General features: G+C 40.2%; 1 protein-coding gene across 1 annotated transcript; it reads left to right on the top strand.

Annotated features, from left to right (window-relative positions):
* On the top strand, positions 1-10,654 carry htr5ab (5-hydroxytryptamine (serotonin) receptor 5A, genome duplicate b). The gene is made up of 3 exons (XM_023420028.2): positions 1-177; positions 3,673-4,454; positions 7,357-10,654. Exons 2-3 carry the CDS (start codon positions 3,747-3,749, stop codon positions 7,687-7,689), a joined length of 1,041 nt encoding a protein of 346 aa, XP_023275796.1. The 5' UTR covers positions 1-177; positions 3,673-3,746; the 3' UTR covers positions 7,690-10,654.
* Positions 10,655-17,211: the final 6,557 nt, after the last annotated feature.

Raw genomic sequence — 17,211 nt, 5'->3', positions numbered from 1 at the left:
TTCATTCCAGCGCCTCTGTATCCTCAGTGCGAGGTGTCTCTCCGCTGTCATCAACACTGAGCCAGGCGGTTTCAATCAGTCCTCTGACAAGAGCAGCCAAGTGAATTTCGATGGAGAGGTTGAGACCGAGCAGAGATCTTCTCGTGCAGGACTGCCGCGTGCCGAACTGTTGATGGGGTGAGTTATATATAGGCTATATATATATATATATATATATATGAACCGTTGGTTGCCGAGTTTTCTTTTCAAACAAGAAATAACATTTACAAGTGAGGCCGTGTGTCTGAGATGATGTGTAACAAGTGTCTTGGCTGATTATCATCTTATAAGCAGAGTCTAGTGCATACAGGAAACCTCGTGGGGCAATGGGTGCACCATGGGGAATTGTAAATGTTGAATGATGAAAGTTATCCATGGGGGAAAAAAACACTCACATTTAAATCTCTCATAAAGTTTGAGTTTCTATCAGTAAAGCAAAGGTACATGTCGTTTTCTTTTTCAACGAGTTATAGCTGAATGGTTTAAAAAAAATTTTTTAAAAAGAGACACATTGCATAGGTTTGAAATCATGGTCCTCGTAACCACAGATAAAAAGCAAGAGCTGCTAAATACACAGCTTATTTACCACTCCACTAAAGGTTTGCTTCATGCTGCCTTATTATAAGGACACATCCACATACCTCCCCCACCTGAAATGTCAGCCTCAGGAAAACTCTCCTTGGAGAGAATAGTGTAACAAATGAGCGTACAGCCTATTCAGAATGGAGAGCTTTACACAAAGAGAATGCCATTCACATTCTTGCTGTTTTTTTTTGTTTTGTTTTGTTTTACCTGATATTGCATCTGGCAGCTTTTAGTGCTTTGTTGGACATTTTTTTTTATCAGCAAGATGACTGCAGAGAAGGGTGTTAAAAAAAAACCAACCTGAATATATAAACAGAAGAAGCAGAAACAATATGCAAATATCATAACACAGTATTCACAATTTACTTTTTTTTTCTTTCAGAAGATTACATTGGTGTGGCTGGAAATAACAGTAAATAAAACAACACATTGATCTAAGTTTGTGGCCACCCATGAAACAGTGAACAGCATCTTGATTTCTGCAGCATCTGGTGCAGTGATGCTTTGCAGTAAGGGCTTGTGAAACTCAGAAAGGAATTTATTTACTTTGGTCATTTTCAAATGATAATGAAATTGTAATGAAATATATGGGGACTGGAAATATCTCCATGCTGCAGCTGTAGCAGTAACATGAAAATTGTCTGTTAGAACTACCATTGTTATCTCTGTCCTCCTACTTGCACTAAAAAATATAAGTGCACAGACCTTATGATAGGTAATGAGATGACAACCTCTGTCCCAGTTTAATTTCTTGCAGTAAACTGAAATCCCCACAAGGTTCTCAAGCAAATATGCCCAGTGAACCAGCTGGCACCTGTAAGTCTCCAGTCAGCGACCGAACCTGAAGTGACACTTTACCCATACATCCATCTAAAAACCCCTCTAGAATAGAGATGTAAATGTATCCAGCTATTTTCCGTTGACAGAAGTGAACACGATTCTCGTCTTCCTGTCTATCAGTGTCTCCCTTCTCACTCCTCTCACTAAAATGCATTTGCATGTGTTTTCCTGCGCCTTCCCGCATTGTGTGTCTGTCTTTCACAGAGTGAAAGACAGACACACAATGTCACAGAGTGAAAGACAGCCGCTGTTCGAGACACCTGGCCTGTGATGTCAGCAGAGAAATTGTGGGATGGCTTTGCTAAATGCCGCATGTTTGATTGACTGTTCCCCTCATAACGGTTGTCCAATTTCATGGCTATTAGGCTTGTTAATAGGAGCGGGGAGAAGAGAGTGTGCGGGGCCTATGGGTGTGCTTGGCTGGACCCTTTGATTTGAGGGCATGGTTTGTGATGCTAAGAGACAGTGTCACATGTCACATAAATACTGCGGCTGACAGGGACATGGCTCGTATTGTTGTTACCCGTCGGGCCTTATTGATGAAGCCCAGAGATTGATAACAAGCAGATCAATCTGACACGACCCCATGGGTGTAAAAACATGAATAAAGCATTATATGTATTTTAACTTCTTCTTCTGTTGATTTTTTTTTTTCCAGCAGAAAAATCAACATATACTTGTAAATTCAAAAAACACTTGATTGATTTATTCATCAGACAGAATAATGCGTCAATAATACAGCTAAAAGTAATGTCATTAGGAGCCAGATAGCTACAAGAATATTATGCTGGTGAGTAAATCTTGCAATTTAAATCAATCTCAATTAGGGCCAATTATATCAACTGAATTATATGCATTAGCTACACTCATTATGGACACTTGCACTGTACCCAGAGGCCTGGGAAGAAAACCTGAGCAAGTCATCCAGATCCCCTCATGACAATGTCACAGGAGAAAACATGCAAAATGAATGATTATATTTGATATTCAAAATCACGGGTGAAACTCCACTCTAAAGGTAGATACACTGGGTCAAGATAAGAAATGGTGATCAGTATTTTTAAAAAGCCTGGAAGGATTGTTTGAAGCTAGAGTAGTTTTTAGGAATTGGTTAAAGCAGGAGCAGAAGTTTAAACTGGGCATTTATAAATAATGCATCATGATTAATGATTAAAATTAACATCCTTAGACAAATCAGGCACATCTGAATATGTTTTCCAAAACACGATGCATGAAATCATTAATGCCCCCAGTGATGCTGCTTAAAAATGTGAGTCAAATGTGTCTTCGTTAACATAACAATGTATTCTGGACAAAATTACGGATTTCTGAGGATAGCCAAATGCTTTTGCATAATTTGGATTTCAACGTTTTTTAGTTAATGTGATAGCTGGAATCATATAAAATATGAATTGCTTAATTATGCCACTTGCAAGTGTATACAGCAGTTGTCGTTGGTAAAGATCAAACTTTACAACAACTAGCTAGAGGTGGTTGGTGATCTGAGATGCATTGTGCCCGCACGGTTGAAGATCTTGTCGTGTAGACGTCGCGACTTGTCCAGCCTCTCCTGTGAATGTATTGACAGAGCTGGAATCCGAGGCAGTTCCGTGAGTATCTCTCCAACAGACACTCTTGCTTAAAGTGAAAATAGATGCCACTCTTTGTAACCACCTAAAAAAAAACGTGAAACTCCACAATCCTACTTAACAGAGGGATCTCTCTATTGGATATGAAAATGAGACGTTCCCCCAACGAGAGCAAATGAGAGCAGAAAAGACTCCACTTAAAAAACAGTTAATTTTTGCAATAGAGGCCTGACTTTCATGCAAATAAAAGGACAGCAGTGGGATGATGAAACTGAATATTTATGGTCTTTTCCAAACCCAGAGATGTCCCAGAGTACTTTTGAGCCTTTTTCACAGCAGATGAAATTGCACTTGAAAGTTGTAGGCAGGTTGCTTGACAGCTGAAACGAGAAACTCAAGTGCTTTTTACTATTGTGAGCAAATCATTAAACTTGCTCTCTTGTGAATGACACGGTGACATACACTGGTGCGTTTACACAATGGTGCAAACCCAGCAGTACATTTTTTGTAAGTATTGCATTTTTAACCTTTAGCACATACAAATACAAATGGTATTTTTTGTGCGAGAGCTAACAGTCGCATTGAAACGGTTTCTTCCATTTCTTTCTCCCTGCTGCAGAATGCATCAACTGTCTGCAGAAACTCTGTCTGAATCGTCTTGGCCCTTGGCTGCGGGGGCCGTGAGCAGCTACCATGACGTACCCCAACACCAGCATACTAACAGCCAACTTCAGTGGAGCTTTGGACGGCCATGACTCGGGGGGAAACATTTACCGGCCCTTCTCTGTTTTCAGTGTGCTCACTCTTACTTTGCTGGCGATGCTAGCGGTGGCCACCTTTGTCTGGAACTTGCTGGTGCTGGTGACCATCCTAAGGGTGAGGACATTCCACCGGGTCCCCCACAACCTTGTGGCTTCAATGGCAATATCCGACGTGATGGTGGCCGCCCTGGTCATGCCTCTAAGTCTCGTCCATGAGCTGAACGGCCGGCTGTGGAAACTGGGCCGTGTGCTGTGCCAGGTGTGGATCTCCTTTGACGTGCTCTGCTGCACGGCTAGCATCTGGAATGTGACGGCCATCGCGCTGGACCGCTACTGGTCCATCACCAGGCACCTGGAGTACACGCTCAAGACACGCAAAAAAATCTCCAATGTGATGATCGCTCTGACGTGGCTGCTGTCCTCCATCATCTCCCTGTCGCCTCTCTTCGGCTGGGGGGAGACCTACTCAGAGGGGATGAAGTGCCAGGTGAGCCAGGAGCCGTCCTACACAATCTTCTCCACCTTCGGAGCGTTTTACCTCCCTCTGTGCGTGGTGCTGTTTGTTTATTGGAAGATCTACAAGGCTGCCAAGTTTCGGATTGGCTCCCGCAAGACCAACACGATCACACCAATGGCTGAGGTGATTGTTCATTTTCTCTGTTAGAATCCATTTCCTTCTTATAACCCCTCATCCTTATAAGTCACACTATCATTATCCTCCCCCTCTGATATCAAATCAACTGGCTAATGCCCCTGACCCACAAATATGGGTTGCTGTGCAATTATTTATTATTTCGTCTGATGAGCTTTTCATCAGTAATCAGGGAAACCTAAGAATCTGATGTATGAGCATACGGACAAATAATTGAAGCCATCCTGCTCATCACCAGCGGCTTGCTAATGTGCGTAGGCAGAAGGTAGAGGGGCTATAAATACCACCTCCAGCATCTTTAATGACCCACTGCACCTTTTCTGGTTTTGGCGTTTCTCTAATCAGCAGACACTAAGGGCTAGATCTATTCCACAAGCATGGGTGAATTTATAATCAGGCAAATTTTCCCTGTGAAAATTGTGTTTGCACTCACTTTTCACCTGCCGCCATGATTGGAAATGCAATTTCTCAGAAAAAAAAAACGTCAATGATAGATATTACGCTAATTTTAGACATTTTAGAGACATGTTGTTCTTTCACCTATGAAAAGCTATTTATGAAAACCAGTGTCTGAACATTCTGGCAATAATCCACCGAAGGAAGAAGAGGTACACAGAAAATACTAAGTGAAGTTTTTATGTAATGCATGTACTTTGAAGTCTTAGTTATGTATGTATGACATCAGTTGGCCTGAAATTAGGATCACATGGTCAAGGAGGAACAATTGTCAAATGAATTAGCTCTGTGTTTTTTCTTCCTTTTGCTTTCGTAGGCTGACTTTTATGTCAAGTTTCATTACACAGGCAATCGCTCTTGTCGCTACAGCAATTAAACGGAATATGTTTTATAAGTAATTTTGCTTTCCGCAGACATACCAGCAGCTTTATACATGTCTCATTACACCAGCCAAAGTTTATTCTCATTATCTCCCAGCGTACATTGAAGAGCCGAGGCACAGAACCCTGCAAAGCGTCGACACGGAGCCGAGATATTACGGGTGGCATTAACATCCAAGATAATAAACCTCCTGCTCTCATCCTTCAACAGCACCCACTGAAAGACATTCAGACATGCACATATACACTTACCACACCAGAAATAGAGTGTATTGACAGGTATGATTCTACTAATTCTTGGCCTAGTTGCACAAATAACTCAACACTAACGTAAAATATCGTTTCAGAAAATGGTTCATGTCGCTGAAAATATAAAAACTGACAGAATTCTTACTCTACAACAGTCTCGCTTCCTGACTGAATTACCTGACCTTCAACATATAAAGTACACTTGTCTTTCTTTCTTGATTACTTATACCCTTTTAACATAAAAGAAGCAGATGAAAAATTCACAAGGTAGAAAAAAAACTGCCATATCTGCACATCGGAGACTGGCCTCATCAGAAAATCTCACTGGAGAACGTGATTCACATTCTTTCTCCTGCTCCTTGTCAGAGTCAAGTTAGAGCCATCACATAATTAGCTTAGCTGGAGGCAAAGGGGAAACAGCTCTGTCCAAAGTTCTTTTTTTTTTTTTTAAATGCACCTACCAGCATCTCTCAAGCTGTCTAATTAGCACTTTATGTAGTTTTGGTTTAATTCAAACACTAACAGTAATGTTAAGGTATTTTCATATAGAGAGCAAAACAGAGTTTCACCTTGCATTACTGGCCTGAACACAGTCTTTCCTTAACCTTAACCTTAACCTTAACCTTAACCTTGACCTTAACCTTAACCTTAACCTTAAACTTAACCGCGGTGGCGGAGCAGAAAGCACCCAAAAACACAAGAATTATTCTAGATGTTATGTATCTCATTACTGAAGGTAATGTGAAATCCTCTGTTGTTGTTTTCGGTATGAGGAAGTAATGACAGGTGGCGTCATGTGCAAGCACACAGGAGCAGGAATACACTATAAAAATGCAGCAAAAGACAAAAGAGAGATGTACAGAAATAACTACAGAGGACAGTGTTTATGTGCCTGTTTGTCGGCACGTCGACTTTAAGGTGATAATATTACAAAAGATTATCAGGTAATGGGATTGGGGTTGAAGGCACATCATAGTTCGTTGATCCGCTGTATAAAGGGGGATTTGCAGTTAAGTGCCCATTTTAGCTACTGCATCATCTAGTATATAATGTTGAGGTGTCTTAAACCATCCATTGAATATGAACCCGCTTTCCCAACAGCACTATGCTTTTAACTTCTGGCCTCTGCTGTAAATGGATTTGCTTCATCCATCTTATCAGTTAGGCCTCCGCTGACCCGTATTTTTTTAACAAATTTTACTCCAGAGTGGACGAGTTCCTCCGTCCCTGCGCAGTTTCTTGTTTAGATATCCAACAGAAACAAACAGTTTACAGTATTAGTCTGTACTCTTATTTCCGACACATTTTTATAAAAGCTGTTTTGCTGCAGAAGGACCCGGATGACTTGACCTGATAAACAAAAAATAAAAGTCAGCCTTGAGCTGCGCTAGGCAACAAATAAAGAGACGAGAAAGTCAGCAGATAAATGTTGACATTTTCTTTTCCCTTTTCCTGGCTGCGCAGTATGTTTGTGAAATGCCACAAAATTGGCTGCTTGAAAATAATGCAGATTAAGACACGGCTCCAGCTTCATGCTCTGTGTTGCGTGTGTGTGTGTATGTGTGTATGAAATGAAAGAATAAGCTTTGGATTGTTGATCCACCTGTTGATTCACAGTTCTGTTCAGCAGCGTATAATCCAGCTTTTGTTGAGCAGCCGCAAAATGTTCACTTCAGTAACTGCTTTTCTTTGGCCTATATTGTTAAAGGATATTGCATTTCCGATTCTCATGCTAACCGGGTTGACAGATTGATTAATGAATCAATAGACTAACTGTTTTCTTTGTCTGATCGGCTGCCTACCAGGTAAAGGAGGAAACACAGCAGCCACAGATGGTGTTTACTGTGCGACACGCCACCGTGACCTTCCAGACAGATGGGGACACGTGGCGCGAGCAGAAGGAGAAAAAGGCGGCGCTGATGGTAGGCATTTTGATTGGCGTGTTTGTACTTTGCTGGATTCCCTTCTTCATCACCGAGCTCATTGTGCCGCTGTGCTCCTGCGACATCCCGCCCATCTGGAAGAGCATCTTCCTGTGGCTGGGCTACTCCAACTCATTCTTCAACCCGCTCATATACACCGCCTTTAATAAGAACTACAACAACGCTCTGAGGAACCTCTTCTCCCGACAACGCTGAGACATAGACACAGACTTGGCATACTCAGCTGACGCACTACACCAGCACGCACTCCACAGTGTTACTCCTCCAGACAGACCAGGACTAATCTGTCACTCCATCATCGCCCAGGTGGATGATACGTATGAACTGTGTCTGGGGAAAAAAAACTGTCTTTAAAAATGTGCCATTTTTATTTAGGTCGTGTTTTGTTTATTAAGATGCTGTAGTAAACTCACATCTGGACTAAGACAGATGTTTGAAATACTGTATCTACAAAGAAGAAGAATAAATTGGTGGTGCTGTGGCAGGAGCGGATACAGCGTTGTCTACATGTTGGTTTTCTCTCTGTCATTTCAGGCTTATTAGGGTGAAAGTCATATTAACTCCCTCGTAAACATTTTCATCATCATGTGTGAGGCTGCTGGGGATAATTTCAAAGAAGAGCTGGAAGAAATGCTCAAGAAAAGGCTTTTAGAACTGAACAAAATGAACCTCATAAATAATAAACAAGGAACAAGCTGTGGATCGTTTTCTAAACTAGACAACAAAAGGCTCATCATGGAAGATATGATTTCAAAGTAAAAAATGTGATTTGATTGTAGAAAGGAAGGATTTGTAGGACCTGAAATCTCTCCAGTAAGGTGGTAAAATGTTCAGAGACCCCCACCTTATAGCTAGGTACACATGAACTGTCAGGCTTCACATGCAATTTATTCATACATTCCTCTAGGTAAATACTGTATGCAGTCTCTCCTCTGATGCTGACTAGCTATAGAGCAATTCTCCTCGAACATACGCCCACACGATCTCATGCCTTTTATGATGGCAGGAAAACAGCAGCACAAGTGATCATTTCCATCGTCTTTGAATGGATGCATTATTGAGTAACTGTGGCCACAAATGACCACCTCACCTCAGACGAAGTAATTATGAGATACAGAAGATGTGTGGACTGGTGTTGAGCTATTTAAAGCATTATCACAACAACCCATTCTGTAGCCTGAGGAGACAGTTAATAGGGACACATGTTGCTTTATTGTACAGGGAAACTAAAGTGCTGAGACGATATAGGTTTTAAAGTATGACTTATAGGGTTATACTGTCCCTGGGGAGGTATGGGACTAAGAGAAGCCAATGTTAAGCAATACAAATATACCTAATGGGCTTAGAACATAAAACTTGTGCTGAGTCTAGTGATGTTTTCCAGTTGTGGGTATTTATTTTATTTATGTGGGTTTGTTATGTGACCCTCCTATTCCCTGCACAAATTACCACTTTATACTGGAGGTGGACACCACTATAGGATATGTAAATGAAACTTCATTGTATTGTTAAATATACTGTAATGTGTGGACTCAAGCATGACAAATGTATCCTCAGCAAATAGTTGTGCTATATGTAATTGAGCTACTGTTGGAGAGCAACAGCAAAGTATTTTGCACAAATCTCATAAAATATTATCTATTTATACATATTTTTTAATGGGAGAAGAGCCAGCTGTGCAGCTGTCCATACTAGCTATTGTCGCTGTCCATTGAAAACTGTGCATCTCTAAATTAGGTGATTCTGTATTCTTTAGATAAACTGAGGGATGTAGTCTTCCTATTGTTCAAGAAAATGATCTTCATCTTGAGCTAACTAAATCCTTCAAAAGACTAAGAGGCTACTGCTATGCTAGCTGTGATGGTGTGAGCTAAATGCTAACTTTAGCATGCTAACATGGTCATAGTGGCAATGCTAACATGCTAATGTATAGCAGATGTTTATCACGTTCACCATTTTAGTTTAGTATGGTGTTTAGGTCAACCTCTTGACCACAGCGCAGTGCTTTGAATCACATGCTAACATTTTCACAGTGACAATACTAACACGCAGCTGTTAGCAGGTATGATATTTACCATGTTGATCATTTTAGTTATGCGTGCTAATATGCTAACATTTGCTGATTAGCGCAAAACAAAGAACAACTGAGGCTCGTAGAAATATTAGTTTTGTGCGAAAAGCAATAGGATTCCTCCTTTTGGGACCATGGATATCAAATTCCATGGCAATGTATCAACAGAGATACATAGTTTTCACAGGACAGCAGCACTGTGTGGATTAAATGCTACCATTAAAATAATTTTTAACAGATTTTTGTGCACAAAGTTAGACTGTAAAAGAATTGCATGGATGTGGAAAGTGAGTAATTTTCCATTTAGGCTTAATTAATTATGAATCTGCACATGGTCTCTAGCTGACCTCAGCCTTTTCCCGTAATAGTAAAAAATAAATAATTCAGACTATACTACATTATCAAGTAGAACAGATATATCATAATGTAATATATCACAATGAAGGACCATAAATATAAGTGCAAAGAAAAAATAATCCACAAATTGTTATGGTTGAGTAATAATATTCTGTGGGAAACACTGAAATGCATACAGACAAAAATGGTAATCATTATTCTTACATTCTTTCAGATAGGGTGAAGTAAATGACAGCACCGGTCTGTTCTCGCCTGGCACTTCTTTCATGTATTAATCGTATGACTTGCTGGTTGACTTGAGTCAATGCCATTCAGCGGGATTCACTTATTTAAATGACTTCTTACTGCTCTCCACATTGCCCCGAGGACGGTTGATTATTCAGCCTTCGCCCCTTTTAGGTCTTGTTCTATGTGACGACCCATCTCAGGAAATAAGGAAAGAAAAAAGTGTTGCAGTAATGTTTACCATTCATCCATGTTTCCATTTCTCATGTACAAAAGAGATTAAAAAAAATAAAAAAAGAAGAAAAGGAATGAAAGACCATTAGATCTGTCAGAGGCACTTCTTGGAAATTCATACGTATTCATATCTTTAAAAAAAACCAAGAAAAGTAGAATTTTGAATGGTCCATCATGTGTAAATGTGTCAGTGTTTTTTTCAGTGTCTGCATGTTTTCTTCCACATAAGCCTTGGATGATAAAACTTACAATAAACATCCGCTTAATTTGTGATACATGACGTCAAGCTTGACACTTTGACAAGAACGCTTATGAAAGTAGCAGCTACTCAGGTTGAGCCACGAGGCATGCTGCTAGATATTTGCTAACAGCTGGCTACAGACACACAATCTTTTGCAAACACACACACACACACACACACACACACACACACACACACACACACACACACACTCATACATACACCCACACAACCCTGCATAGACTATAAGTGGGTAAAGAGAGAATGAAAGGGGAAAGAATTTCGTGTTAGCTTTAATTATGAAGATCACTTCCCAGCTACTGTAGGTCATTTTAAAAATAGACGTTGGAATAACCTATCTCTCTGCTGTGCCACTGCCAGTGCATGCATTTCAGAGCCAGGAATGAGCCTGCTGCTGTTCAAAGGAACACATCCATCCATGTTTTCAGGGAAGACAGCATGCATGAAAATGTGGCTTGGCTAAACAGACTTAGGATTAAAACCAGCTGCCTCTGGCAAGGCAAACCTTTAGCGACCAAGTCTTACAGAAATAGATGCAACAAGCCGCCCCATGACATACAGTATGCCCAGTGGTGGAATATACTCTGTCACCATAAATATGACAACAGATGGAATATGTGGCCAAATATGTGTACACACACACACACACACAAACACTTTAATAACAAAAGATTTTCATTTAATATGCTTTAACTCACTCACTCAACAGCACCTATTGTATGTGTATCTGTAATCTTTCTGCACTTGGATTTTTTTATACCACATACTGTATGTTCTCATTACATTCGTAGAACTCTAATATCCCAGCCAGTTTATATAAACAGAGACATCCCTATAGATTGCCAACACTAGCCTCTGGTAACACTAGAATAGTAATGTCTTATGTAATGAGTGGAGTGCATGTGGAGAGTAGAACGACCAGACAAGACCAGATGTCCTCACTGTATCTTGACAACAAAGTGGGCTCAGTCTCTTCCTGTGTGAGGCCACATCGACTGCGTGACTCTGTTGTTGTTCCACTTGTTATTCTGCGACAGCTCGGTTTACTCCAAAACTGATACAAACTGCACAGCAGGACTGTGGATAAGAGGATCCTGGTGAGCGTATGTATGTGTGATCTGAATGAGCGCTCACTCTCACTTACTCACCCTCCACTCCCTGCTTGCTTTTAATTCAGGCTGTCAGGGCAAAACAGAGTTGAGTGCAGGAGAATGGAAATTTGGAAATTCTGAAATACTCCAGGGGAGATAGAAGCTGATAAACCTTTTTTTTTTTTTTACCTTGACACAGAATTTGGATGGACAGTGGATTTTTAAATTCCTTTGTTTTCATATTTTAACACATGAACTGTGATGATGTGCTGCGGGTTAAACAGAAACGAAGAAATTTGTTCAGAAATAAAACAAGACTCCACAAGAGTCTACAGCCACACTTGCACCATGATGCTATACTGATGCACAGTGGCGCTTTGAGCTAAATGCTACATGCTAACATTTTCATGTTTAGCAGATATAATGCCAACTGATGTTTAAATATTTCAGTCTGGACCAAAGTGGTGGACCGAGCGACGCGCCAGCAGACCGACATTGCCATCTCTAGAGCAATGCCAAACTGTACAATTAAAATTTAGGTGAAACGTTCACTTTCTTCCAAGTTTAAATCTTTTCTCAAAAAGCCTGTGAAGAGGGATTTTATACATGAAAGGATTTTTGTCTTGTCATGGCTGCTGGGACAAATAACAAAAACAACTCAGCTGTCATAAACAGTATTTTCCACCATGTTTTCCAGACACATAAAAGAATCATGAGTAAAATGTACCCATAATTTTAAATGAAAAAATAATAAAACTTCATAGTCAGGCTCTGAAGCATATTTCATGTGAGTATAAAATACTACTTTAATAAAGTTTCCCTTCAGCCTCAAAAGGAAAAAACAAGGCAGGATTTGAAACCTGAGGGAAACACTGTCATCAAAATCTTTAAGCAGCGCCATCATCGGTCTTTTGTTGGAGATTGTAAACATAAGTAAAGTCATCTGTTTGCTCTGAACATCGATCCTTTGCTTATGTTCTACAATTTTTTTTTTTGTGCTTCCTCTCTCTTCTGACCCCGGCGCTGTCACTCACTGTAATGGCTCACTCTGCCAGGTTATGAATAGTTGATACAATGTATGTGAGCAGCATCTCAAAGAAGATTCAGCACATCCTGCTGTGTTACAGTGCCGCTGATGAATTAGGATAGGCCTACTACATTTTAAATGGAAGCACTGAATATCTCTATCACCCTCTAAACCCTTTATAAAAAAAGGGGAAAAAAAGTAATGCATCCTTTTGTGATAACAGTGGCACGCTAGAGTATGTATCCACACTATCCACTATCCTTTCCATGCAACCAGCAACAAAAATATGATTATTACCGGGTTGCGGTGGACTGAGAGAAAAAGAAACAGTGTTATCTTTTGTGTTGTCTGGCTGTCTGAATTTCTATTTTACACCTCAGTGGGATTGGTTAAACCAATGCAGACAAAGAGAGAGAGCAGACCTTTGAAATTAAAAAAAAAGAAAAAAAAGTAGCACATATAGATGAGTCTAAATACTGTTACAAGAAGGATGCCACCCGGTGAGATTAAGCAGGTGGCGTTGTAATTTTGAGATTGCTGGAAATCACGAGCAAACTAATTCAGGAGGTGACTGCTCAGAGCGGTTAAATGATAAGCTGCGGGAAGTCTCACCATGTGCTCATCAGGTACACAAGCATGCAGACGCCGATAAGATACACGCACAGTCACACAGAAATAAAACAAAGTGGTTACTGTGTTGGGATTCAGTCATTCCACGGCAGGACTGTCACAGGTGATTCCCCTGTTCCTCAATGTCTCCTCAGTGCAGTGAAGATAAAACAACACCGTCTCATGCTCTGTTGCTATGGCACCAAGACAGTGAGGGAAATATCTGAACATGTCTGTGAAGATTTCTCAGTCACCCAGGTTATACTGGATGTCTATAAGTTCTAAGTCAAATAAAAGGCAAGTGTAGATGTTAGAAAGTCCTGATACATCTTCAGCAAGTCCGTTGGTCTTTGTCTTACCACTTTAAAAAACTCTTTATACCTGGCATCCATTAAGAGAAACAATATGAAGCCCTCTATTCAAAACTGGTTACATGTCAAGGCTTATGTTCAATTCAACCTCAAATGTTTGTTTTGTCTGATCTACATCGGTTTAGTCTCTGGCTCGAATTGTGTGGCACAGTTTACATTCAAAAGTCCAGCAAAGTTCAGTGAAACGGCACGGATAAGGCTGTGTCAAGGCACTTCACTTGGCAAGTAAGCCAGCCTGAGGGCAGGAGTGAGAAGGGGGTGATGTCAAGTTTTGGCATAAGTGTGTGGTACTTTGGTCAGGATCAGCATATGTATTGTCATTCCTTCTGTTCATTTTTTTCAGCTGATTTAGTCCACGCCAATGCCCTCCACCTCAATCAGCCCAGAGGATGTTTGAATGCACCACTTTGATGTCTGATGATGTGCGTGTCGGTGTTGTTTTATCATGGCTCACATTATTCACACCCAGTGTGAGAGCTTCTGGTTTGAATTCCCTTGAAGAAACATTACAATATGAATGAGATCTTTTGCATGGGAACAAAATATGGTTGATTGCCCTGCCTGATGATCAGAACGACGGTGAAAACAGCGTGACCATGAGCTTCAGCGGTTTTCTTGTGCTCGCTCAGGATTTGATGGTGAAAATCTCCCCCGGCTGCATTTCCTAACAAGGATTTAGAGCTGCCTAAGAAACCATGTTGACCCAACCTCTGCAGATGTAACAAGAGCCCGCATTACAGCTCATGTGTTATACCACAACAAGTCTCAGAGGGGAAAACAGCCTTTGTTTTGCATTCTATTGTTGCAGTGCATTCATATTCAAGAGATGCTTGTGGTACATTGGCAGACACTAAACCAACTACATTGCCCTAAACACCCCATTACTTCATTTTCAGACCCTGAAAACATGACTTTTTTGGTGTTTTCCCAAGATGAATTTTAAAAAACAACATTCTCTCTAGCTTGTTGCTATTGCATGTTGTGGAAGGAATACATCTGTACAAGCTTAACTGGTTCCTTTTTTATCATGGGAGCTGCATTAACATCAGCAAATCCTTGTTTGAGATTAAATCTAAATGCGATGCAGTGTTCATCACACCTCTGGCTTTGGCATATTTTCTTCAAACAGATAAAAGACAGTTTTATCTGCATTTTATCCATTTTGCACATTTGTATTCACTCCAGAGCTGAAAGTATCCACAAGATGTAAAAATATCTCTTTGTGCCCTTGTAGCATTTTCATTAGGGTGTTTGACAGATTGTGCATTGTGGAAATGCCAGCAGTGGTAAGTTTTATTGGCCAGCTTATTGCCTGTAAGGTCCCGCTTCTGCTGTGGCTGTTTTTGGGTGATTCCAACAGCACGAGGAAATGTTGAATTAGCATATCATTGATGTCTGTTAAGAAGCACATAACAAATAAATTGTGAAATCGCAATTAATGCAGATAGATGACAAATCAGTAAATGCTAAATAAGGTCTTAAGACCTGAATTTGTATGAGATCATGATCTTTATGGTGTGCTGTTCTCATGTCATCTGCAGCATCATGAATCAAAATCCAAAAATCCCATTATAACAAATCATGTTCATTGATTATATAACTATGATATAGATTATTCAAATATGAACAACATGAACATCTTCTTCCCATGATGGAAAAATGCAGTTCTTTTGGACATTTTTGGCTGCTGACAATCTACAACACAGTGTGTATTTAGCATCATTGTCTACTTCTGCCTTGGGTTTTTTATAGCTGCAGTTGGTCCACGCCAACTCCACTCCACACAGCCCACTTTTCAGTTAAAATGTCCTCTTGGGCTGCAGCACTTAGCAACATGTTATCTCTGCGAGCCCAGGAAAACTCAATACAACCTAAATTACAGAGGAGATTAGAGCTGAATTGCGAATCCTCCACGGAAACATCAAATGGATGCACTTTTTGGGTATATATTATCAATGAGGAACATCCATAATAAAAGGTCTGAGTGCTTTACATACAGAAGGCTTGAAATTTGAATAATTTGCTTTAAAAACTGAATTAAAAGTGAAATATCAGTAGAGAAAATGAGTGGGACTCAATAACTCCCCAAGGTGCCATAATCAAGAAAAGAGTATTATGGCTGTTAACACCAGCTGGTCAGTCACCATGTAGCTCTTTCTGTATCCCCTCATACTATATTGTTTCAGCAATTTCTAAATGCTGCCTGCAGTGCTCATTTGATTATTGATTATTCAATTAGGCAGATCCAATGTGCTGAGTGGGCAGATTCAAGAGGAGTGAGCTGTCCTATTAGCTAAAGCATGCTGACACTGATAATGGAAATGACTGTTGTGTGGGTGGGTGTGGTTCTGATGAGTAAGAACAGTATCAGAATAAAAAGTAGGTGTGATTATAAAGGAGGGATGAAACGAAGAAAATGTACAGTGGACGTGCTAATACGCGTTGAAAATAAACAGCTAACTAATTAAGATAACTAATTAAGCTAATGTTAGCTCCATGAGTTGATTAAAATGTCTGTCTCTGGGTGACTTTTACGACTACATACATGATATAATACTAAAAGACTGAGGCTAGGGAGTCCCAGGCAGAGGCAGTAAAGAAAACTGTAAAATCATTACCTCATTCCAACATATCTCCGTTTGGCTGCTTATCTTACATACTTGACTCCATTGTTAAACTTAACTTTTTCACTTTTTTATTATTATATATGATTGATTTGTATCTCATTAAATAATGTGTACACTTACTGTTCAGCTTCTATCTGTGGTCATGTTGCTACGGTGTTTGAAAGCGCAAAATATGCATAATGCATTGCTATCCACTGGTATTTGCTAACCCCAACAACAAGCGAAAAACAACAATAGCTATCTTCCAACTTGTTGTACTGGAACGGGTGTCACGTCATTCCCAGCCACGACATCCAACTTCGGAGGTAAATGGAACGCAGCAGGACAGGGCTGCTAACGTTAGCCTGAACTCGGATAGCTTCCAGGACAGACAGTCTATACAATTCTAGCTGTGAACGTAAGGTTTTGTTTTTCAAGGTAACCTATAACCTCAGAAAATAATGTAGTTTCGTTTTTGATACTGTATGTTCCTTGGCCCTGGTGCTTGGTTACTAAGTACTAAGCTAGCTAGTCGGACATGTTAACAATTGCAGCTTAATTTAGAGCAGACAAACACTGTGAAACCCAGTCCTTACCATTTTGATTTTGGAGAGGCTAAAGAATAACACCGCCCTCCAAAATCTTTAAATGTGAGTATCACTCTGACTGGAGCCCATTCACAACACTTCAGCATTTGGAGAAATCCAAAGCTTGACAGGCTTTCTGTGCCTAGTTACAGTTTCTAAGCTATAATTGGAGCAAGCAAATTGGCAACTGAATAAAATCAAACTTAGAGTTACAAAAGAGTTACTGTAAATTAAAAAAAAAAAGAAGGTTGATTGTAATAAATGCTAACCTTAAAGA

Source organism: Seriola lalandi, unplaced genomic scaffold (genome assembly GCF_002814215.2).
Source record: "Seriola lalandi dorsalis isolate HSWRI2012SDOR001 ecotype SW California unplaced genomic scaffold, Sedor1 jcf7180002054616, whole genome shotgun sequence".
Taxonomy (NCBI): domain Eukaryota; kingdom Metazoa; phylum Chordata; class Actinopteri; order Carangiformes; family Carangidae; genus Seriola; species Seriola lalandi.
The sequence above is the reverse complement of the archived record's forward strand: the minus strand, read 5'-3'. Positions and strand labels throughout refer to the sequence as shown.